The sequence below is a fragment of the Typopeltis vanoorti genome, chromosome 15 (genome assembly GCF_054136105.1).
Source record: "Typopeltis vanoorti isolate ZY-2024b chromosome 15, IOZ_Tvanoo_1.0, whole genome shotgun sequence".
NCBI lineage: Eukaryota > Metazoa > Arthropoda > Arachnida > Uropygi > Thelyphonidae > Typopeltis > Typopeltis vanoorti.
The window spans coordinates 106,032,961-106,057,713 of record NC_143563.1 but is presented as its reverse complement, the minus strand read 5'-3'; the positions used below and the strand labels follow the sequence as shown (position 1 = coordinate 106,057,713).

At 37.2% G+C, this 24,753-nt stretch overlaps 1 protein-coding gene across 1 annotated transcript in view; it reads left to right on the top strand.

The window, feature by feature from the left end:
- The window catches only part of LOC150099055 (uncharacterized), a 233,543-nt gene that overhangs the window by 189,859 nt on the left and 18,931 nt on the right, over nucleotides 1-24,753 (top strand). The window contains exon 7 of the mRNA XM_090405052.1: nucleotides 11,113-11,233. Within this exon, the coding sequence (XP_090261178.1) occupies nucleotides 11,113-11,233 (121 nt within the window). The remainder of the gene's footprint in view (nucleotides 1-11,112; nucleotides 11,234-24,753) is intronic.

Genomic DNA, 24,753 nt, shown 5'->3' with positions numbered 1-24,753 from the left:
GACCAAAATACACAAAGATTATTGAAGAAAAGTTTGAGAGCAGGAACCAAACCGTGGAGATTCAGTGGCAAACCCTGAAGAAAACACTGATTGATTCAGCCAGAGAGGCAGGCATGTGGTGAAGTTATCTGCAAGGATAGAAAAATTAGAACCCCATGGTGGACACAGGAAGTTAAAGAGGCAGTGAAGGAAACGAAGAAAGCATATCAAAAGTTCCAAGCAAATAAGTCAGCTTGTGCTCATAGAAAATACGGAGACAAATGTAAGAAAGCTAAACACGGTATAAAACTAGCTAAGCAAAAATCATGGGAGAACTTGGTAAGAACATAGAAAATAAATATCAAGAAGGTGGCAAAATATTCTGGATGTTGTTGAAGAAGCTTAGAAATGGAGGAAAGAGTGCTGTAAAAGGAGTTAGAGATGATAAAGGTGACATGAAAACTGGAGAAAAAGATATTGAAGTATGGAGTAACTACTTCAAAAAATTGCTAATTTAAACAATCAGTGACAACACAGTGGTAAAAAATACTGACCAGGCAATCCGGAATACATATCTAAAGTAGAAAAAGCTTGAAATGTGGAAAGGCAGCAGGAGTAGATGATATCCGACCAGAAATGCTGAAGTATGGTGGGATAAAAGTCTTACAGTGGCTGCACTCCATAGTTCAGAAGGAGACAGATGGACGAATTCCCGATGATTGGAGTAGAGCTCTCCTAGTAACAATATATAAAAAGGGAAATAAAACTGCATGTGAGAATTACAGAGGTATTTCCATACTGAGTGTTCCTGGCAAGATCTATGCAAGCATAGTTGAAAAACGGTTGAGAAGAATTGCGGAAGAAAATCTTGGTGAAGAACAATCTGGATTGAGGCCAAATAGCGGCTGTCAGGATCAGATCTTCACTTTACGACAAACAGTTGAGAAAGCATGGGAATATAACAAAGATCTGTATTTAAGTTTTGTCGATCCGGAAAAGGCATTTGACAAGGTGCCAAGAGAGAGAGAAGCTATTCAACATGCTACAGTTATATGGTGTCAATGGGGCATTATATCAAGCAATACTTAGTCTTTATTTGAGTTGTAAGTCAGCAGTTAGAATTGAAGGAAGTACAGGAAGGTGGTTTAATGTTAAATCTGGTGTCAGACAAGGATGTACATTATCCCTCTGTTATTCATCATCTATATGGATCACATTATGAAAGAAAGTGGTATTAAACATGATATCAAAATTGGAGATGTTAATGTCAGCTCTTTGCTTTATGCGGATGATGTTATACTTCTAAATAAATCCGCTACAAGTTTGTAAGATTCTCTGACTAAATTGAATAACTGTTGTACTAGATATGGTATGATGGTCAGCAGTAAAAAGACAAAGCAATGAAAATAGGCAGAATCATTGAAAATGTCAACTGTGTTGTGAATGGAGAACCTGTGGAACAAGTAAAACATTTCAGCTACTTAGGCACGATTTTTACTGAATATGGTAAATTAAATATGGAAATTGACAACAGAATCAACACAGCTGGTATGGTGGGAAGTCAACTGAATAACGTTTATGGAATAAGCGCGAACGTAGTCGGAACACTAAATTAGCTGTATACAAGACAGTGTTCAAACCAATTTTAACTTATGGATCTGAGAGCTGGATCAGAAGTAAAACACTTGACCAAAGACTATAGACCGCAGATATGAGAGTCCTGGGAAAGATTAGAGGCGCGAACAGCTGGCATCAATGGCAATATCATATTAAAAACGAGGATATTAGGAAAGAACTTGATATTGTCAGCATCCAGGAATGAGTTAGCAGAGCTAATCTCAGGTGGTATGGTTACTTAAATAGAATGGGTGAGGAAAGATTAGTAAAACGACCCAGAGGAAGACCAAGATATAGGTGGATTGATACGGTTAAAGTGCCTTAGACGATAGAAAGATATGACCTGATAATGTTGGAGTTTTGACAAGTAACAGACTGATCTGGAGGAAAATTGTAGATAGGAAGTTAGTAATGATGTAATTTTTTCATGTAGTACTATCATATCCTGTACACCCCTTGAGGGTACATGGCAGGAATTTGATGATAGGTGGTTCCTCTCATACTAATTCGCAGGCACAATCAGGAGTATGAAAATATAGATTTTGAAAACTGCTCAAGTAAAAGTTATTTAGAACAAAGACATGGTATATAATTCACTTTGGAAAAACTGCACATCTTATACTTGATTTTCAAGTCGCCGTTACGATTGAACCATGTGCATAAAGACAAATTAGAAATAAAGCAAAAGTTGTATTTTTCCACTTACGATTTCCATATGTATCTACATAAAATACTTCTATCATAGATTGTTAATACCAAAATGAAAATAAAAATAAAATAGGATTCAGTTCTTTGCAGAAATCATCCAGCAAAAAACAAATGACATTGGACTACGGCCCACTCCCGTGTAGACGGGTTGTCCTGTATTTATATGACCCCCCCCCTTTCCCCCGGAGTTCAGTAGGAAGAATGATCTCAGTTCGAGTCCCATATAGGATGCGAGAAACATGGGGGTTTTTATATGAAGGCTAGTTCCCTTTTTTTCGGAGAGTGGCCGTTTTTTCCTCCTGTAAAACAGACAAGATTGATGTTTGATGTGGAATTGAAATATTTCATCTACACTGATGCATTTATTCACTGTGGGGAAATATTATGTTTGGCCAAGTTATTATGGTTAAAAAATCAACAGTGACATGACACCATATGTGTGTGTGTGCGCGTGAATGTTCGCTTCTGAACAAAACATAAATGAATATGGCTGCTTCGAGAGAGGAGGTCTATACAGGACACTCACGATTTCTATATTACACGCCTGGATTTCGAAATTCCAGTGATGCATTCTGTATTTTTCCGCTTTCTCAACCCTACTCACAAGTTAAAATTATTTCTAAAATCTGACCGAATGAAAAATACATCTTCGGACATTTACGGTGCACGCCTCTAATTTTGAACGATAGCATCCTCAGATGTTATCCTTCAAAATACGATGGTGTAACCTCACAACCAGGCAGATGGATGAAACAGCTATTCGATCAGGGCACAGTTGAATGCGATTCCATAACTTCAGAGACGACACCTCTTGCTTAGTGTTCCGTGATGCGGCGATAATAGGCACGCTCCACAACTTCGATAAACTCCCGTAACCAAAAGTTGTCTCGAGTGGTAATTTGCAAGAAACCTTAAAAGTTCGGATGTTGCTCGTGTCATTTGGACGAAATAGATCTTAAATCGAAACGAGAAATCATTTATTTCGATGTCTACAAGCTTCTTAAAAATGACTCCACTGAGTGAAGGCAAAAAGTTTTTATTCCTTCCATGTTCGATGCTAGAATACCGGAGTACTGCAGATAATCAACTAATCTGTAAAGGTTTGAAATAGAAGACAAGAAATTAACCCACAGGGAATCGTCACATTGAAAATGGCTTTTCCCTGTTGCTTTACTTTTCACGTTAGCCTGGTACGTGGTACAGACTGCTTTACTTTCAGCAGAGTTATAAGGTTCCCCCCTTCGGAATCTTTCACCATTTTAGGAGTGGCATCAAAGTCTCTTTAAACAGAAGAATAGCAGACCGCTATTAGAGCATTTCACTGCGTACTACTTTTTTTAAATTAGTGGTAAAATATTGAGAGAAGATGATATTAAATATACAATAACACTTGGATATTTACTTTAAACTACAGACGATAGAGGCAGAAGGGATGAATGAACAGACGAAATGTAGCAGAGTTGAGTTCCAAGAAAACACAAAGGATTGCACTAAGAGTGTGTAAGCAACAACGAAAAAAACCCCACAATTCTCTTCTGGAAATAAGCAGTATACAAGGAAGTCTACGAGTTGAAGCTCACGACAATCTAACCACGTACAGCATGGAGTGGTTTTAATATTTTATTAAAATCTCTACCATTTCTAGATATGAAGAAGAAATTAAATACGGCATGTGTTTAATTTAAATTTTCTGTGTTAAAATGAAGGAGTCAAACATTTGTAATTTAGCGACCACGATCCTACATGAGAAGTGTTTCGCTGGCGTTTCGTATCTTGTAGTGTTTGGACGGTGCATGACATAGGCATGCATTTTTTAAATATTCAAATACACTGTTGCTGAAGTTTCTGTGGCATTCCGGGAGAAAAATGCCACACTGCACGCTTGTTTGGGCTTTCCTTTTCCATTATATGTCGATTTTATTTTCCAAATTCGACAACTTTCAGTGTATCTCAATGACATTTATTGCGTTTTCTGGTCATAGCACACAATACCATTATATGTACGAATGCGTTCTACTTATCTGCAGCCGTTTTGTTCCTGCTAGAATGTGGAATCTGCTCTCGACGCACCTGAACAATATAGATTCGGGAGGGCTAAAAAGAGAGAAAAGTTTCAACAGTAAAATTGTGTTAAGTATATTTAATTCAGTTCGTTTCTATGTAGTATTGCCTATGGTGCATGTGAGAAAGAGAGGGATGGGATAATAAACCGCAGGCTTTGCACTGGAGATTAAACATGACAGCTAGCCACTTTAAGCCTCCAGGAAGCAAGGTTATGTTTCACCAGGTGGTGAAGAACATCCACCACCTAGAAATCAATGAAAAATAACGTTTTAGGTTAGGTGTAAGTGCTTGCAGATCAACACTTAGTGCATCTGCACTAATGATAAATGTGTCCTTAAGTGCCTTACAGATGCAACAAGCGTGAATCTGCAAGCACTTACACCTAACGTAAAACATCGTTCGTAATCAGCACACATGAAATTTGGAGTGTTTTAGAGATGAACATTGGTATTACGTTTTTTCTCTAGTCATGTAGAAAACGCCATTTTATTTGTTGGTTAAAGACTTCTTTCACCGCATTCCTTACTTATGTGGGAATAAGCAGTGGTGAGGTATGGAAATTTTAACAAAGGGCTCGCATCGTCGAGCAAAAAAAAAAAAAAAAAAAAAAAAAGGGGGCCTAACTTAGCCCTTATAATACTTATATTGCGACTTTGTAGAGCTTCTGACAGATATGATAATTCCTGTAGGATATCAATCATTAATGCCAGATCTTTTAAAAATTCCAAATTGAGAAGTCGGTTTAAAAAGCCATTATATTTATCGTTGGATGCAAAATGTTTTCATAAAGCTGGGTAATTTCTCCACAAAGCAAGAGCTGTTCGTAAATTGCACGCTGCCCATAGTGGGCCGATCTTTAAAATTTCGAAACCAAAGTCCTTTGCAATCGTATTTAATTCTCGTTGATTTTTTGGTGATTGATGATAAAAAGCATATAATTTATCCATAAATATTTCAAAATGGTTTATTTCTTTAATATTTTTTGTCGAATCGTTTAATGCTAAATGTATACGATGAGCTACGCAATGCCAAATCACAACGTTGGGAATTTTTTGTAGAAGTTTGATTGCAACACCTGATTTGTTTCGCAACATTACACTAGCTCCATCGGAACAAAATGCAATGAAATGATTTTTTAAATAGTTATCAGAAAATCCACATGAATTTAAAGTAGCAATTATAGTAGCATGTATACATTCCACGGTGGTATTTTCTACATGCTTCTTGTTTAATTCTACAAGATTATTAAACAAGAAGAACAAAGGGCTCGCAAATTTCAGAAAAATTTAACAAAGGGCTCGCGCGAGCCCCTTATAGCTCACCACTGGGCATAAGTCATTCCACACCCACTTTGTCTAGAATAAACTTCACCTAAGGTTTTAAAAGGCACCTGCAATAAAAACTAGCCTTCTTTATTTTCTTTACAAACTTTACAAAATCCCAAGATAAGAAATTTTCACTTCAGGATGATTTGCTAGCTCAGCGAGTACAAAAGTAATACGCCGAGGACCGCATCTAAAAATAACTTCTCCGTGTAGCACTCTAATGACTTGGTAGTCCTCAGATTTCATATAACAGTTTCTGCTCACGTCCGTAGAGCGATTTTAAAAATCGACAAAGCATGAGATGTGCTTCTGTAAGATATGGGCTTTGCCGACGCAAATGGTGCAGTAGTTCTTGGGTAATGACAACGGCATTTGTTTGACGGGAGAGCACCGACGGTGGAATTTAAAGTTTGGATGGCAGAAAAATATTTCTCTTAAGAATATTATAGGGACAATGGATGGGATATTTATGCAACATGTAATGAGAAGTCGTGAAATTTTTTATTGGTAATTATTGCGAGGACTACGAACGGTTAACTACACAGTGGGTTGGTTCACATTATCTGATCGGCAACAACATTCCGTATTCACACTGGAATACGTTGGTGCCACTTTTAGTGATCAAGGGACAACAAAGAAAGTTTATGGGTTTCAAGATATACAGAACGAAGAAAACGAAGAGAAAAATATGCTGATTTTTTCCCCTAATATTCTGAGATAACATTTTCATGTTCTTCTATGCAGAAGTGAACTTTAATTGGAAAAAAAACCGAATTATAATTCATAATTTTTGTGATATAGTCGTGTGTATGACAAAAAAATTTAAATGCCATAAACGAATTATGAACTATCTTTTTAGAAGTTTAATGAAAGACTTGCATACTTGATGTGAATATCTAACGAGGAATTATCTTTTGCAATAGTATTTTTATAATAATAAAGGACAGGCCTACGTCAACAAGTGTTCCCCCCCCCTACAGGGATGTTTTTACGGATACTAATAATGTTAGTCAAGTATATATACAAAATAAAAATTTTATTGCAGGAAATCGCGTAGATTTGTAGCGTTTTAAGTTACTAATAGATTCAGTCTATCATCTTCCACGATGGACGATATTTGCAAGGCCGAGTGGCCACCGTTTCTGCTCTCTAGTTTACAATGCCCGAGTCAGAGTATATCCCTACACAAAATACCATATTTACCCTCGGGTGCAGGGAGTAAGTCTACCATAGTTTAATTTGCTATACTTTTCAAAACCTTTTGATGGAATGATAATAAAAACCACCCTAGCGAGTGAAGGAAAAAGAAGCACGTACACGGACTAGGTGCTAGATTACCCCCGTACAATGGTTATTTTCCTACACCCGGTAAACCAAGGGCGGGGTATTATACTGGAAGACAAAGTCCATCTACCACCTCACAAACATGCATGTCACAATGGGATTCCGATGTACAACCTTAGTAAAGCGGACACAAAACCCTTCTAACAGATGATTGTTATTCTGATTACCACTAACAAAAGGTAAAGTTACATCAACATTCCCGGATGTTTACGAGTTCAGTTTTCCACATTCTCATACAAAAATTTGTTTGTGCAGCTAAAGAGCTGGAAAATTCCTGCCGTGGTTCGTTAATATGAAGAGTCAAACAGTAGAAACCAGGGAGTTGCTTATTGTAAATATTTCGTCTCGCATCACTCGCTATACATTCAATACATTCGTTTGGCAAGCAGCGTTAAATATTTGATCATTCCCTCAAGGGAGAGTCGTGTGTCTTTTGTAATATTTCGCGTAACATGACCGTGATCCCCGGTTAAATCGGGAAATGAAGCTACGCACGTCACACTGCAATGAGAAGCAGTTTACATCAGTCGATATCCTTTCCTTTCAGGACGCCCAATCTTATACAAACACACACACAAAACACCCGAAGGTGGGTTCAGCGAAGATCGCTCGCTTTTATAAATTGCCTTTTAACAAGTGAATTATTCAAGTAGAGGAAAACTCCACTGCCTTTAAATCAATCGGATGCACTTTGGTTTGTCTTAATCTTTAAAAGGATTCAAAGACAGGAATATGTTCATTCTTTTTTGGTTCAAATCTGTCAGTTCGATCCATTCAGAAGAGATGAGTCCACCCGGAAACAGTCTAATTTTAATTCGTATGGCGCCATTAAAAATCAATTAGGTAAAAAAGCAAAGTTTGTTCCAGTCGGTAATTAGCAATTAAATTAAAGAAAGCAACTTCTTCGCCTGATGTGAGTGTTAATTTAATTCGTGCTATTTTGGTTCTCTTTTTACACTACGCCTTTCCCAGTGCATCATGAATTTTATCTGCTCCTTTACACGAAGACAACATAATGGAATAAAACCTCGTCAACAGAGAGGATGACCTTTCATTTGATTGCAAAGCTAACGACAGAAATACAAGAACAAAAAAAAATGAACTTTTTTTTAAACGCACTACTGATCGGGTATGCTGAAAAACCGTTACCATGACAATAGGAACGTAATCTCATAACAATAGGAGAGCTTATTGCTTAGCTCTGAAGACAAAAGTAATCATGTTTCTTTTATTTTCTGCTAACAAGGCAAACTCCTGGGAATTTCCTGTAGAGGCGGATTATATTTCGGAGTCGTACGAAAAAGAAAGAAAATTTACATACAGTAATCAGGAACAAAAGAGACTAATGACAGAATACATCTGTTGAATAGTTTTAAAAAATGTCACGGTGATGTGATCATTTGTCCGTGTTCAAATAACCAGAGTTTGTTGCTTTATTTTTTCGTATTCATTACTGCAACAACTAATTAACAAAGGCTCAACTACATTTTTTTTTTTTATTACAAAGGTAATTGGTGTTTTTCAATTGTCATGAAGGCAGCGTATAGAGTCTCCATTATTTTTCTGCTAGCGTTAAATAAATATGTCAACTAGTATGAGAATTAAGTTTTTTCCATCACTATTGAGAATGCAGTAAATTGGACCCGCCTTTTCTTATGCAGTAGAAAGAATTCGTGGCGATATGACGACATTAACATTTTGCAGATTATGTACTCTGAACAGTATAATTACAGAACGTGGGGATTTTATTGTATACCAATATATAGTAGTTTGCTCTTTCCTATTTTCGGCTATTTATCCAAGTTCCTATTAGCATACAGTGGCGCACTGAAGATTTAATCTTGGGGGGAGGGGAGTTGAGTAGACGATTTGAGAATGCACACTATGCTTTGCATACGAGCATCTGCAGTGATCGCCAATACATGATACTCGTGATCTCCTCTGGCTCGGCTCGGGCAAACGAAGTAGTCCCCGAGCACTACTTCGTTCGGCTTGCGTTCACAGCGGCCAAGATTCCCGAGATCTATAGGGTATTCCCACCTTATGTGACCTTTAATTCATAAGTAGCACAGAAACAGAAGACACAACACAAATTTAAAAAAAAAAAAAAAGAATTTTAATTAGGAAAAAATGTTTGGAAATTTTTCTACTGTTTTTCCTTTTTTTTGGTGGTGGTGGGGGGGCAGGGCCCGCCAATGTTAGCATACCTCGGCTTTCATAAGACAGTACAAAATGTGAATTCAATATTATTAAATCAGTAGAATTACGTATTTCATAGAGATTACAAATGCAAAATATATTAAATATGATTTAAAAAAAAATTGAACAGTAGGAATGAGTTTAAGGAGAGGTATAATAGATATCGCGTGAATGATGAATCTCCCACGATGAATTTTCTGACTCCATGGAGAAACTGTATAACAATAATATTTTTCTAAGGATTTTCCTTTCACAAAGCCGAAATAAAATTATCTACCCTCGCCGTAAATACCCAGGTGGACGAATAATTGATTTCCACTTTTGAGCTGGAATACGCATAAGAAAGAATAAAAAAAAATCCTAATTATTCCTGTTTATTCGATTATGCTTTTCACTGGATGCCTTGTGATCATTACTGCTAAAATTGACTTGAGTTCGATTAGCTAAAATGTTGGAATTTTTCAGAAGTAACTGCCAATGTGTATGCTGTATTTTAGAGCAGAATAGTTAAGAAAACAGCTCTCTTTAAGTTAATATCTAATTCTACCTCTGTTATTCTGAATATAAGGCCAAACATTTGTCTATCTTTATAAAAGCAGAACAAAATGCACATTATGAACTGAAGCGAGTAAGAAAACGGACCACCTCTTTGTTCTAATCGATGCAAATTGACGGAAGAAAAAGATAGGGCTTGTAAATGCACACCTATTTGGTCAGCTTCGACGACAGGAGCAAAACGGACAATGCAGAAAATTAGCGACCTATTATGAACATCAACAGTCTTCTTAAGGCATTTTTGTTGTTGTTCTTGATTTTATATAAAAAATTTGTAAATCTTAAAGTGGGCTTTAAAATAACGTTTAGTTTTGATTAATATATTCCTAAGAAGATTTTAAATTACACTGGGTGGGAAAAAGGTAAAAAGCTCTTTCAGTTAAATGGGACAATAACCAAAAACTATCTTGCATCAATTAGTGGACTAGTCAGCGGCGATGAATTCTGGGCATCCACGGAGATATCGTGTAACAGAGTCAGTATCACTCCATTTTATTTTGTACGTTTCAAGCTGGGAAAAAAATAAGTCACTTCATACCGAACCACTGACATGTCAATTACAAGGTCAGGCTTCCGTAGCTCAATCAAAATATCTGTAACAAGGAAGGTTTTCTTCACTCAAGCCAGCCGACCAGGAGTACACAAACAATTAACGGACGCAATACTGTGGCCTTACAGCTTTAGCTGCTCCGGCCACAACTGCAAATAGCTTCAAGGTTTTACAGTCTACTCAGTTACAAAACCACACACAGTAGTGGGCGGATTTTTTGTTCAATTTTTCGGGATGAAGTGGACATCCGTCTCTCGGCCATTTCGGTAACAACACTTCAATGTAGTGGAGTAAATCACTGCAGAATGAGTTACTAATAAATACGTTCTTACATATTTAAAAGTTTTTCGAAGCGTTAGATAACTCGACACACTCCAAGCAGCAGAAACAACATCTTTGAACGCGTTTGATGTTCCGAGAGTGAACTGGTTAATTGAGTTGTTTCTCTCAGGGCTGGAGAATGATCACTCGTTATTTGAAAATGTTAATTGTTTTCGCTTTACATAAGTGCTTCTCATAATTAATCCACTTACAAAGTAAGTGCAATTATTCAAGTGTATGAAATGAATAATTTAACAATTAAAGTACTTTGTAGAGAATAAGTGAAGACATGTTGACGTAATAATTAATGTGCTGCAATCAGAGTAAAGCAACAAAATGAACGAAGCAATTAAATGTCAACTGTTTCAAAAATGACATAGATGGAATTGTTTTCTAATTTAGTGTGCAGCAGAATCGTGATTATTTAAATTCATTTGTAATATTTTATAGATAATAGTCGAGGGAATTCGAGGAAGTACTTACGTTAGCGATGGTGCCATCGATGATGTAGACTTGCAACAGGCGGACTGCGGGAGTGTTGATTTATTCAACGCTTCAATCAGTTCAGAAGGTAAGCTGAGATTTATGTTGAATATTCAGCAGATAATACGTAGTTTTTACAAAAGAATCGGTATTTTAAATATTTTCCTCATTGTTTATTAGAGTCTTGTACGCATGCGCGACCATCTCATCGTTGTCAGCAGGAGTCAAATATGGCGCCGTTCAATAAAGCAATCAGTGTATTGTTGAAAGGCTGTACCCACTGATTTTGAAGGGAGAGAATACGACAGTCAACTGACGCCGTCTGGTGATCGATTCCAAATCATAACTAATATCATCGTCAAAAAAGTGGGTGGATGGGTTTAAAATCCCCTTTTTTTTGCGCCAAATCTTGACTAATTCGGGGCAGGACGAAAATAATCCTGTTGTCGGAGACTAGACTAGAAACTATAACCAGCTTTTGGTGGCCTAGCTTTAAGGAACTGGAAACGTTTGGTTCATACAAAAATTGATTATGTTGCAAACATGCTTAAAATAACCTCATATAATTTACGAGAGTGGTCTGAAAAGTTCTCGGACTAACAATGAAAAAACGAATTTATAATTTCAAAATTCTTTTTTTCAACATAATCTCCCTTAAAACTAATACGTTTATTCCAGCGATGCTTCAGCACCATTATCCCGTCCCTGTAGTGGTTCTCAGTAAGATCTGCAAAATATCCCTCTTGATTCGAAGAAAAACGCTGACCAGCGAGGAAGAGATAGAAGTCAGAGGGAGCCAAATCTGGGGAAAAGGGTGGATGTTTCAACAATTCATAGTGGAGATCCCTTAATTTTCCCACTGCCGAAACACGTTTGTCGGCAGGTGCATTGTCCTGATTAAAGATGATTTTTTTCTTCTGCAAACCGGGTCTTTTCTCACGAATTTTTTCGTCTAATCTGGTTAAAAGATCGGAATAATATTCCCCGGTTATTGTTTTACCCTTTTCAAGATAATTAATAAACAAAACGCCTTTAGCATCCGAAAACACCAATGCCATGATCTTTTGCGCTGAACAACCGGCTTCTGTCCACTGCTTTGGCTGCTGTTTGGATTCTGGTCTGTAATGGTGAATCCAAGTCTCATTCATAGTAATAAATCGACGCACAAATTCAGTTTTATTCTTGTTAAAACGCTCCAAACACTGTTCAGAGATTTTCATGCGAGTGCGTTTTTGATTTTCTGTGAGAAAGCGCGGCCATCTTGCGCAAAGCTTTTTCATTTGCAATTCTTCATGCAAAAATATATCTTACAAATTCTTTTGAAATGCCTATAGTCTCATCCATTTCATGCACTTTGACTTGCCGGTCATCCAATACCATATCGTGCACTTGATCAATGATTTCTGGTGTTGTTACACTTTTTGGACGGCCTTCACGTGGATCATCTTCAAGGCTGGTACGGCCATGTTTAAACTTGGCAGCCCATTTCTTAATTGTCGAAAACGAAGGAGAAGAGTGCCGATGAGCTTTTATGAACTTCGAATGAAAATCTTTTGACGTTAAACCTTCTTTTACAAAGAAGTTTATAACCGCACGATACTCGTTTTATCCATTTCAAGGGATACAGAGAACACTTTTGCTTCAAACTTCTGTATAAAACAAACTGCTTGATAGAATGACTTGCAATTTCACATTGAGGCTTAAGACAGATGTACCAACTAAGAGAAAAAAAATCTTGCCGATAGTGTTGCCATGTATAGTCGAGGCCGAGAACCTTTCAGACCACCCTCGTATACTACTCAATAAGCGACAGTGATCGAATTAAAATTTACACGTAATCAGAGTATGTTGCGATTTGTGGCAAATCTTTGCATGATACTTTTTTCATCCAACTACAAACAAAGACTCATTATTGCTCGTTGTACTATTAGCAAAGCAAATGGGAAATACAAAACTATATCTGAGCGAACCTATTCATTCGACATTCACTGTTTTGTTATACTGATGTCTCATTACATCAGATGGGAGATATTTAATGGTGATGTGATTAATGCCAACGAGGTTCTACCGGTAACGCTTTCATTAAATAGTATCATAAATATCGCATTATTCATATTCGTGCTAGTTCAGGAATGATACGATTCTTATGTGAGGGAAGGTTAATGAAAGGAGTGGTAATTACTGTTTATTTTGGTTCACTTTAGGGTGCATAATTAGTCCATCAGGGAGTTTATTAATATTTATCGCCATTTAATTGGGCATCGAGAAATTGCATCCTCTCATGAGCACACTAATGGAGTACCCTCGTGGGACTTGTAAAGTAAGATATGGTCCTGATGAAGTATTCGCACCAATCAGCGCTCCAGGACAGGGACGCACCTTTCTGTGTTAGTGTTTTCTGCATCACGGGGAAAATGCTTCGTAATGCAGTTATATTAACCAATCTATCTTTCATTTTTCAGTAGTTCTTTTTTACTTATATACTAAGATTTATTATATTCACTGAGTGGCCATTTTATTAGAAACACCTTCCCATTTAGGAAAACAGACCGGTCCTAGAGATGTTGAGTCGCGTGGCTGCAGTTTGCTATATAAATCAAGCAGAGAAGACTCCAGACTCCGACGGTTATTTTTCGTTTGCTGCATCAGAATGAGTAAGACATGACTTAAGTGACTTTGAGTGTGGTATGATTATTGGTGCCAGACGGGCTGGTTCCAGTATCTCACCAACGTCTGATTTCCTGGGCTTTTCTAGCACAACACTGTTTAGGGTGCAGCAGGAGTGGTGTAATAACCAGACAACTTTAAGACAAGGGCAGTCCTGTGGACGGAAACATCTGGTAGATGCATGAGGTCAGAGAAGAGCGTCATGGATTTGAAAACGTGTCAGGAGCGCCACAACCAGCCAAATCACAGCTCAGTACAATAGTGGTTAGAATATCATCTCAGAGCGCATAGTTCGTCGCACGCTGTAACGAATGGGGTACACGAACTGTAGCGAGTTCCAATGCATTCCTCTAAGAACAGGAAGATGTGGCTTCGGTGGGCACATGCCACCAAAATTAGCTGAGTCACGGTTTGTACTGTATCATGTCCACCTGAATATGGCTGTAACAAAATGAAGCTATGGACCCTCCCTACCAAGTAGCAACAGCTCAGGCTAGTGGTGGGAGTGGAATGTTTCTTTGGCACACCTAGATCCCCTGAATGCCACAGCTTGTCTTAACATCGTCGCTGATCACGTTCATCCATTATATACTGGCTACTTCCAGCAAGACAATGAGCCATGCCACAAAACGGGTAGCGTGTTAAAGTGGTTTGAGGAACACAGCAGCGAGTTTCCTTTACTTCAGAGGTTACCTCACTCCCTAGACCTCGACCCAATAGAGCATCTCTGGAATGGGATGGAACGAGCAGCAACGTACCACTATCCCATCTGCAACAAATGGGCGATGCTGTTGTGAAGGGTGGACAAACATTCCAAAGGAACATTTTAGACTTGGTTGAATCAATGCTACAGAGCATACATCTGACGAGTCCTACTCATTATTAAATGCTGGTCCTAATAAAGGGCCACTCAGTCTTTACCATCTATGAGGTCGAGTTTCAGATATCATACGATGTTTTGTGAGCCTCATTACCTTAGTCGGTAATGGCGATTTCCTTTAGATGGAAAGATCGAGATTCGAATTACATCTAGTACATGACTGAAAGAACTTTTCAATTACATGGAATTAATCTATCTCATACTGGATGGGGAAATTATCTTCGGTCTAAATAGCCGCATAAGATTATTTAGGTTTCTATGCAACTTGGCCTGGCAAGCCACCGTTGAATCGAGCCTAGAGAAAACAATTCCCTCTTCCCTGTGGATTCCATTTCACGACTTAGAAATACCAAACTACGATCGAGGAATAATCAGTTTACCAAGCACTTATTGTGTTTCTGTTTAGGTTTAGCATCTAGTCAAAGTGGGTATTTAGGAATATCTTCCTCCATTTGATACGTCATACAAGAATAATTCCGAGTTGTGATGCTATCAAATCATTTACGGAGATCAGAGTGAGATACGATACACCCTCTTTCATAAACAAATTCATTTTACAACCGTTACATATGTCGAAGAAGTTCGCTATCATGACTTCCTATGAATCCTGCTGGTGGCGCTGTTAGCACTTATAAAATTTAGATACTCTTTCAATGTGTAACACCATTAAATGAGAAGCTGGTAAAGAAAAAGAGTCAAGTTTTAGATGTTCTTTATTGACAACTAGTAAATAAGACGCTATGAATTATGCACAGATTAATACAGTGTCAAAGGAAATGGACCCTCAGCCTGATGGATGAGGAACAGAAAACTCCAACTAACACAGAAAGCCATACTTAACCGATCAACAAACTTATCAAAAACTTTGAAACAACTCTGAACAAAAAGTCACGTGAAAAACAATTATTTTAAAAGGTTTCATGACAAGCAATCGATGAGATGAAAAGAAAAAGATCAAAACCTGGGAGAAAACTCAATGCTAAAGTGAAATTTAAACTCTGAGGTCAAAGTCGACACATTTTTAGAGAGAATGACGGCTCTCTGAAAATGTAACAACAAGATTGTTTTAAATTCACATTTATTAATAATTTCTAATTAAATGCAATGGGATTAAAATTGAAGCAAGTGATGGATGCATCTTTTTAAAATGCTTCGACATCAAACAAAAAGATAATCGGATAGTAACACTTTATACATTCTTATGTCAATCTTCTGGGCTGGAATGTAAAAGATTTTCATATTCCTCGAAAAATAAAAACTAATTTCAAAATTTTGTTGAATAGCTGTCTCTTTAATATCATGAATATATTCTTGAAATTAATTGTTAAAACAAAACAACTCTCCACAAATATTGTTTAGCAGTTATTTAGAGACATGCTAAAGATCATTCACTGATGATAGTCCATGGGACATGTTTTAATGGCAAATGCATTAACGTTTTACCTCTGAGATACTTTTGGTTTTTATTTCCACCTGAAGCTGTGAACCGTACCAGACTGTAGCTAGATACAAATGCATGGTAGTTAATTTCCCTTTACGGTGTTCATCGTGAAAGGTCTGACGTCGCGATGTACTTTTACAAAAAATCAATAAAGAAGTCTTTAGTGAACAGGCTCTTATTCCTGAATTTTAAAATTTTCGATGAGCTGTTAACAGAATAATTTTGTCTTTAAAAGACGGTTGTGTAATTGTCAAACGTTTTCATAAAAGCGAATTGAATAAATGTTTCTAAAACAGACAGACATCCAGAGATAGAAGTGCTACTTTAATATCTATATATTTCTTTTTTCTGAAGTATAATACTTTCGTGGATTAACCTCTGTTTTAAGAAACAATTCATATGTATGTATATATTTGGATGTAAGGCTGAGAACGGTGGATGGGAAAATGACTCGGCAGGGATTCTGGAATCATCACCTGATATCTCTAAGGAACGTTTTTACTATATCAATTCACTTAGACCTTGGTCTTCAACCCTAGCGAAGACACACTTGTTTGGCTAATCTTTCCTCTCCCATTCTCTTTAAGTGACCATACCACCTGAGATTAGCTCTGCTAACAATGTCAAGTTCTTTCCAAATATCCTCATTTTGAATATGATATTGCCGTTCGTGCCCCTAATCTTTCTCAGGACTCTCATTTCTGTGATCTCTAGTCTTTGGTCAAGTGTTTTATTTCTAACCCAGTTCTCAGATCCATAAGTTAAAATTTGTTTCATCACTGTCTCATATACATCAACTGAAATGTTTCATTTATTATATAGGTTCTCCATTCAGGATGCAGTTAGATGTTTTCAAGATTTCTGCCTATGTTATCGTATATTTTTTTTTTTTATTGCTGATCTTCATAACAAATGTAGCCAAAGAATCCAGCATACTTAAACTGGATATGTTTAGAAGTATAACAAATGCAACAATCCATAAATTAAAGAACTGAGAACTTCGTTTTATAGGTTCTCCATTCACAAGGAAATTGATATTTTCAATATTTTTCCTTATTTTCATTGTCTTGATATTGCTGATTTTCATTCTAAATTTATTACAGCAGTTATTCAATTTAGTCAGAAAATCTTGCAGATTTGTACTGGATTTATTTAAATGTATAACATCACGTGCATAAAGTAAAGAGCTGAGATTAATATCTCCAATTTTGATATCAGGTTTAATACCACGTTTCTTCATAATGTGATCCATAATACTATTAAGAGACCTTCACGGAGTCAGGGACTAATCGAGAGAGGCCAAATACTACACCAGCTGTCGTACTAGTTATTGAATTCATTTACACTGCTTGCACACACAATATCCAGCGGGAATCCATTCCCACACACCACTCACTCTATGAAAGAAAAATCTAGCTCTCAGTTAATTACAACAGTTTTTCCTTGACAGCATTCATTCTCGCCACCATTGGATACCCTCGCGTCCTTTCTCCACCCTAAATAATATGAGAAATTCCATCTACCCACTACTGAAATTCTGTATGACCTTTACAGATGTTTTTAAGCCTCAATGTGTCTTTCCACAATCCTGATATTATTGTTGACACTCTTTGCACTCTCTCCACTGTATCAGAATCACCATGGAGACCAGACCTGAACACAGTAGTCTAAGCGAGGTCTTATCAATGCCTTGTAAATAGTCAAAATGACTTCCTTATATTTACATGTTAAGGTACATTTCAGTATTGCAATTATTCTCTGAGTTCTAATATAATACGAACCCACATTATTAACATTGAACTGATACCCATTTTCTCATGACCACAATTCCAGCTTATTCAAATCATTCTGCAAGTACCGCATATCAGCAGCACTCCTGATTACCCTGCCTATCTTGGCAACATCAGCAAATAGCTGTATGTCACATGTCAAATCTTTCCCAATGTCATAATATACAGATTGAATAACAACGGATCAAGTACTTTGATCCCAGAAGCACACGCTACCGATTACCTTGAATGTTGAGGATTCAAATACCATATACACGACTTTTAGATATCTGTCAATCAACCCTCCTCTCATTCATGCTAATAGTTTATAATCCAGTCCCATATTCTCCAATTTGTGCAACAGTCTTGCATGTTGTATTCTGTCAAAAGCCTTAGCAAAATCCAACAGTATCATGGCATATCCATTTTCCTTATCCAACTCGGTAGTAACATTGTTATAGAATGTGAGCAAGTTGCTAAAACATGATCTTCCCTCAGTAAACCCATGCTGTTCATTGCAGAGTAGAGATTCTCTGTCCACCCATTTATGAATGCGAGCCCTAACCAATTTTTCCAAAATCTTCACCACCACTCCTGAGATACTAATTGGTCGGTAGTTGGATACATCGGTCTTTGCACTACCCTCGCGCAATGGGATTACCACATATTTTTTCCAGTCCTATGGAATCTTCCCTGTTCTGAGACTCAAATTATATATATTTAGCCCGGTGAAAGGAATGGCCTGTTCAGCTGAACACTCTTTTAGCGTACGTGCTGATATCCCATCAGTCCCTATTTCTGAATTCTTATTCAGTTTGTGCAACAGCTCTAATACCTCGTCCGCATACACCCACGTTTCTTCACCCAGTGAAGAGGTAGTGAGTTCAATGTTGCATACACCAGATTATTAGCTTTTAGCAAAATGGGCACTTATTAGTTGAACCACCTCTTCTGCACCTGTCACCCTCATACCATCTGCATTCAGAAGAGTTGTTCTTTCATATTCATTCTTTCTTTTACTTGTAGAATAACGATAGCGTCCACATCTTTTCTACTGAATCCCATTCCACTAAACTCAGTATACTCCTCAGTTGGTCATAATTTCCTGCTTAGTAGTTCAGCATGTAATCTTTTCTGAATGGAACATTCATAAAGTTACTCACTGTCACATATACCGGAGCCAAAATAGTTACACCTTTAACTGAACCCCCCCTCTCTCTGAACCTATAATCAGATCTAATAATCTTTGACCTCGAGTGCCTTCTATTACATGCTGCTTGAGGAAGTTGTATTGCAAACAACTCAATAAATTCAGTTTCATTCTTCTCATGCGATTTCATAGCCACCCAAGCAATGTTCGGATAATTAAAGTCCCCAAATAAGATTACTTTTTTTGCGCCCATAATCTTAATTTGGAGATGCATTTCTTCGTGACTAGCAACTGATCCACTAGGTCTGTAACAACACTTCACTATGTAATTAATCATGTTAATTAGATTCCACCTCACACCACATGGCTTCAAACTCTCTGCCACATGAAAAACTGTTCATCTCTAACTGGATTCAAGTCATCTGATATCATGAGCAGCATATGCCCTCTTCTCTTATTCTTTTTAAAAATACTACACCTTTTGCACTCGATGTCAGTTAGTATTGATGATGAATACCATTGGAGATAATGTTTGTTCTTGTTTCAAGCCTGAGTTGACAGCAAACCATCATCTGTACATTCTTCAATTCTAACTTCTGGCTTAAAACTCAAATATAGACCATGTATTGCTTGATATGATGTTACATTTACCCCCCCCCACACATATATATATATATATATATACACAATACAATACAGGTGCAGTGCAAAACGTACACAAATCCTTGTTATATTCACATGAGTTTTCTACTATTTTCTTAAAGTGAAAATCTGATCCTGACAACTGCTGCTTGGTCTGAATCCTGCTTGTTCTTCTCCAACTTTCTCTTAACCGCTTCTCAAGAATACTTGACTAAGTCTTACCAGGAACACTCAACAGGGAAATACCTCTGTAATTATCACATTCAGTTTTATTTCCCTTTTTATAGATGGGTACTCTAAGAGCTCTACTCCAATCGTCCGGAATTTTACGACCATGCTGTCAATACCTGTTTCATTTGGCAACCTTTCAGTAATTATTCCAGGCATCTACAACATCTTTATCTTCAGTTTTCATGTTCTCCCCCCCTTTCTTTTTACAGCACTCTTTCCTCCATTTCTGAGTGTTTCCTGTATTCTCCAAGAGCACAAACTGACTTACTTGCTAGAAACTTTCTGTATGCTTTCACAGCCTCCTTAACCTCCTGCGTCCACCATGAAGTTCTGATTTTTCTATTCTTACAAACAACCTAACCGCATGCCTCTCTAACTGAATCAATGTTTTCTTCAGGGCTTGCCACTGAATAATTTCGAAACTTTCTGACACACCCTTCTTTTAAATATGAAATTCAATTTTATCCTGCTCAAGACTAAATAATGATCGCTTCCAATTTCAAATCCTGTGTACACTCTGGTGTCCTGCACCAGGGAGAAAACATCACTATCAACAATAATGTAGTCAATGAGACTTTTCTTATTCCTTGCCTCTTCTCTCCATGTGAATTTGTGCACATTTTATGTTGGAACATGGTGTTAGTAATAATCAGTCCATGTCCTGAGCAGAAATCCAACAAATATTTGCCATTATTATTAGCTTTGCTCTTTTCTCCAAATTTCCCCAAAACATTATTATATGTTGTAATTATTCCTACTCCGCTGTTTAGATCTCCAGCAAGGACCAAGTTTTCCTTTTTCGTCGTGTCAACAGTGTTTCCTAATTCCTCGAAAAATAATCCCACTTCTTCCTTAGAAGAACCTTCTGTCGGACCTTAGAAACAAAGTCTCATTGTCCAGTTCCCTATTCTGATATTTGCCCAAATCACCCTACTTCATATTGCCTGCCATTCAAGAAGATTAGCCTCATATTTATTTTATTGTTGAACATATTTCGCTATATGCATGTTCAACAAATATAAGATGGATAATTGAGGCCCCTCAATTATCCCTTGATAATTGAGGGGCCCTCATCTTCAACCTTTAAGAACACCGCTTGTGGGAACTAAATCTAAGATTTAATGCCTGAACGGGATAATCTGGGATGTGAACGTACTGTTCAGTGAAAACTGTTAATATCAGTTTGATCTGAGCTGATTGAATACTTGTACTCTTAGTTCGACATTGATTTCTGTTAAGAAACGACAAGATTTGCAAAACCTTGCGTAAGAAACTAGGACAATTTACCAGTTACTGTAAAACAAAAAATAAATTTGAAGTAATTTTTCATATATATATATATAGGTTGTTTAAAAGAAGCCAGATTGTTAGTTGCCTCCATAATTCAAAAAGCCCACTTGAATTGTGCGATTGAGAATAACAAATGGATATTGAGCTCCACAAGTAATATTTGTTTTCCTTGTTGAGACGTAGATTTTCTACGGCAGGCATTCGTTTGATTATTAAGAAAGGATATAAATGACTTATCGCGAAATTGTGTAAAGGTTTCCTCTTACAAACTTACAAAATTTAATTGAGATAGCGATTTCTTACTCTTGACTTTCATGAATCAAAGATTGCTACTTAACTTCTGTATGTAAATTATTTATTACTTGCATGTTCTGCAATCGATAATATTCACGTAGAATTTATTTTTAATCGACTTGTTTGTAGCGCTTGCTTTTATGCAAATGGCAACAGATTCTTGTAAGTATAAACAAGATATCTGAATTGAAGTCCTTGATCTTTCATATTTGCTTTCGATGCTAATTCGTATCAAAAGCCTCCTGAGAAATAAAGCTTCAGTCTAATTTCACGAGAATAATTGGGGATGATTCACTTTTACTGCGACAGAAGCGTAAGAGGTGGTGATAAGTGCAGTGCTAGTAATTTCCTGGCTAATTAAAGTGGGGTAATCAATGCAAGGTAACATTCGAGATCCACTCTTTCATGGGGTATTCAAAAAGCATTACTGTTTGTCGTTAAGAATTCTGTTGCACGTACTTAATGATGTAATATTTATTCAGCTTTGGTTTTCTTAGACTGACATTTTCGTCAGTCTAAAATTTGGAAGCGCCTTATTTCAGTAATGAGCTGCATTCTTTGAAAGTGAGCCTACCGTTAATGTTTATTTCTTTAAACATATGTTTATTGATTTAATAACATCCTTATTATGTTTTTATGATAGTACTGAATTGAGATGCAAGCGATTCGATGAACAGGCTATGAAGGAGGAATGGTGGAGTTTTTGGACATGTAACTCAGTTTGATAGATGAACCAAACTGAATAGATAGGTAACTTGTACAAAGAAGACTGCAAGTAACTACTTATGTTTGTACACAAATGGCCGGAGTATCAGGAACAAAGGATTGGATTTTTGTTGCTTTGGCGAACATTGTAGGATCAGTGATGCCAGATATACCAACTGGTATCGAGTATAAAGAGTATATACAGTATTTTTCGGAAGGATAGACACCATAAGAGAGTAGGCGATGCGCTACTAAACTAATGATATCGGATAATTTGATGACTGTGATTGCAATATTTTTAACAGTGTTCCATGTATAGCGAGTTAGAAGGTATCTGGTGTAAAATAGAGCCTAACAAGATGAAATACATTGTAGGGTTACAGACTTACTAAGTCAGCTGGTGAAGATGAAATGCATCGGTAAATTAGCCTGATGGATGTCAAAAGAATAATCATCTTGGAAGACTTATTATTCGAGACAACTGCCTCATTCAAGCTGAGCGAGAGTCTCAGTACAGGGAAGATTCACACATTGGTTTTATCATTCCTACGGGAATGAAAAGAATGTATGATAATCCCCACAAGGATCGAGCAAAGACAGTTATAGTCGTATCTGTATCGCCGGAGTGGTCGCGAAGATATCAGAAAAGTTACAGCTTGCGTACAGAAGTAGGTTTACAGAATCTATACTTAGCGGTGAAGTGCATGGGTTTACAGAGGGAAGGGAACTTGCTATCATTTAATGATAATGTCATACCATGATATTACAGGACTTAGTACGGAGGATGTTGCAGAAAGCTGAGCGTATCTGATTGGATTATATAATATTGGTTTGGATAAGAAAATGGCTGGCTTGATACGTATCAAAAAGTGGTGGTGGTCAGGGCGGTACTTACTTTTCCGGAGGCGCTAGAGTGCTCAAGAACAAACCCCTACTTCCCCCCCCCCCCCCGATAGACCCTCGTGCGCCTGTGCATAAGTATGGCGCCCTGGTGTGGGTGTGAGTCTGCAAGAATTAAAGTGATCATTGGTGTACTTAGATCATCAGTTCTTGTTCCACTGTTATTCAATCTACACTGATGATATTAGGCGAGATATGAAGGGGAAGGCTGGAAAGTTCCGATAAACACATTTACATTAAAGCAACTGCTACAAGAAAGAAGATATCTTAAACTCTTTTAATCCACCCTATGTTTCATCGAAAGAGTGGGTAATTAATGATGTGATTGACATAAGGATGTCATTCTGCCTCATGCTGGTAGGTTGAGGCAAAATGACTCGGATTTTTCTTCCAATTTGAAGTCTTATTTTGCGCAACAAGAACATAATAGAAAAATAGCACACAATTATTTTAACAAGTCCGTTTAGAAACTAACGTAGTTCTTGTATGTGGTGCACATAACCTGTGAAATGACCCTTGTATATTCTTAGCAGTCAACGACTATAGTTTGATCTAAGCTCTTGTGGTGGTGGTTAGCATATGGGAGTATCCAGGATACCAGTATCGGCCAGAGGTTACTGCTTTCTAGCAAGGAATCAGTGCAGGCTACCATCGTTCTCTCAGTGTTGTGCGTCATAGACGGGAATTGAACTCGGGTCTTCGTCTATTCCGACTGAAATATGGGGACTAAGTTCTTGTGGTAAATTTGCTCTCCTCCGCGGATCAATAAGTAGTAAAATATAAAAATACAACTTCACCTAGCGAAAATGGAAAGGAAATATAAATGTTTTTGGAATTAGGGTAAAAAGACGCCTGCATGTTCCTTTTTTATGGGACTACCCACAAGAGGTTATTCATATCTAATCTCCACTGTATATTGGCATGTAATCGAGAGATAATCCCATGGTTATGAAATTCCTCGTTATATCTAATTTCAATGTCTGTTCTTAGCAAGATCTTATCACATATATTCTTAAACTTGTCATATTAACTTTTCCCGTCTTGATCCTTCTACTCTTTTCAAGCTATGCAGTTTTGTAATGTTAAACTGTCTCACCAGTTTAGAAATAATCAGACACCTTCGTCGTTTTTATTTCTTCGCGTGGAGAAATCGGCAGTTTCTTTTTTTGCGTGTGCGTGGTTATAAACTCGCGGAAATCATCATTCTGAATAGTTTTTCCGCGCCATTATCACCGCTCGGACTGATAATTAAATTCTTTGCTCCATCTTCTAATTACACATCCCTCGCTCGCTCTTCTCCTCATATATTTCCTCGATCTCACAATTATGCTCTTAACACTTTAAAGTTCTGTCATTTCCTCAAACTTTTTAATTACCTCATTCATAAAGACTTATTTTTTGTACTGCATTGAAGAAATTGGAGGGGAAAAAAACAGTACTCGAGAGAGAAACTTGGTACGTTTCTGATTTTTTTTTATCCGAATTAGTGTGTGAACAGCGTAGAAGAACTTTCATATGAGATTTGTTTTTAACTTCTAAAGATTCTTTTTTAAAAAAGGATACCTCACTAATTTAATTTTCATGGATAGGAGAGGAATATGCTTAAGTATGCAAAGTTAAGACTTTTTCTTAAAGAAAA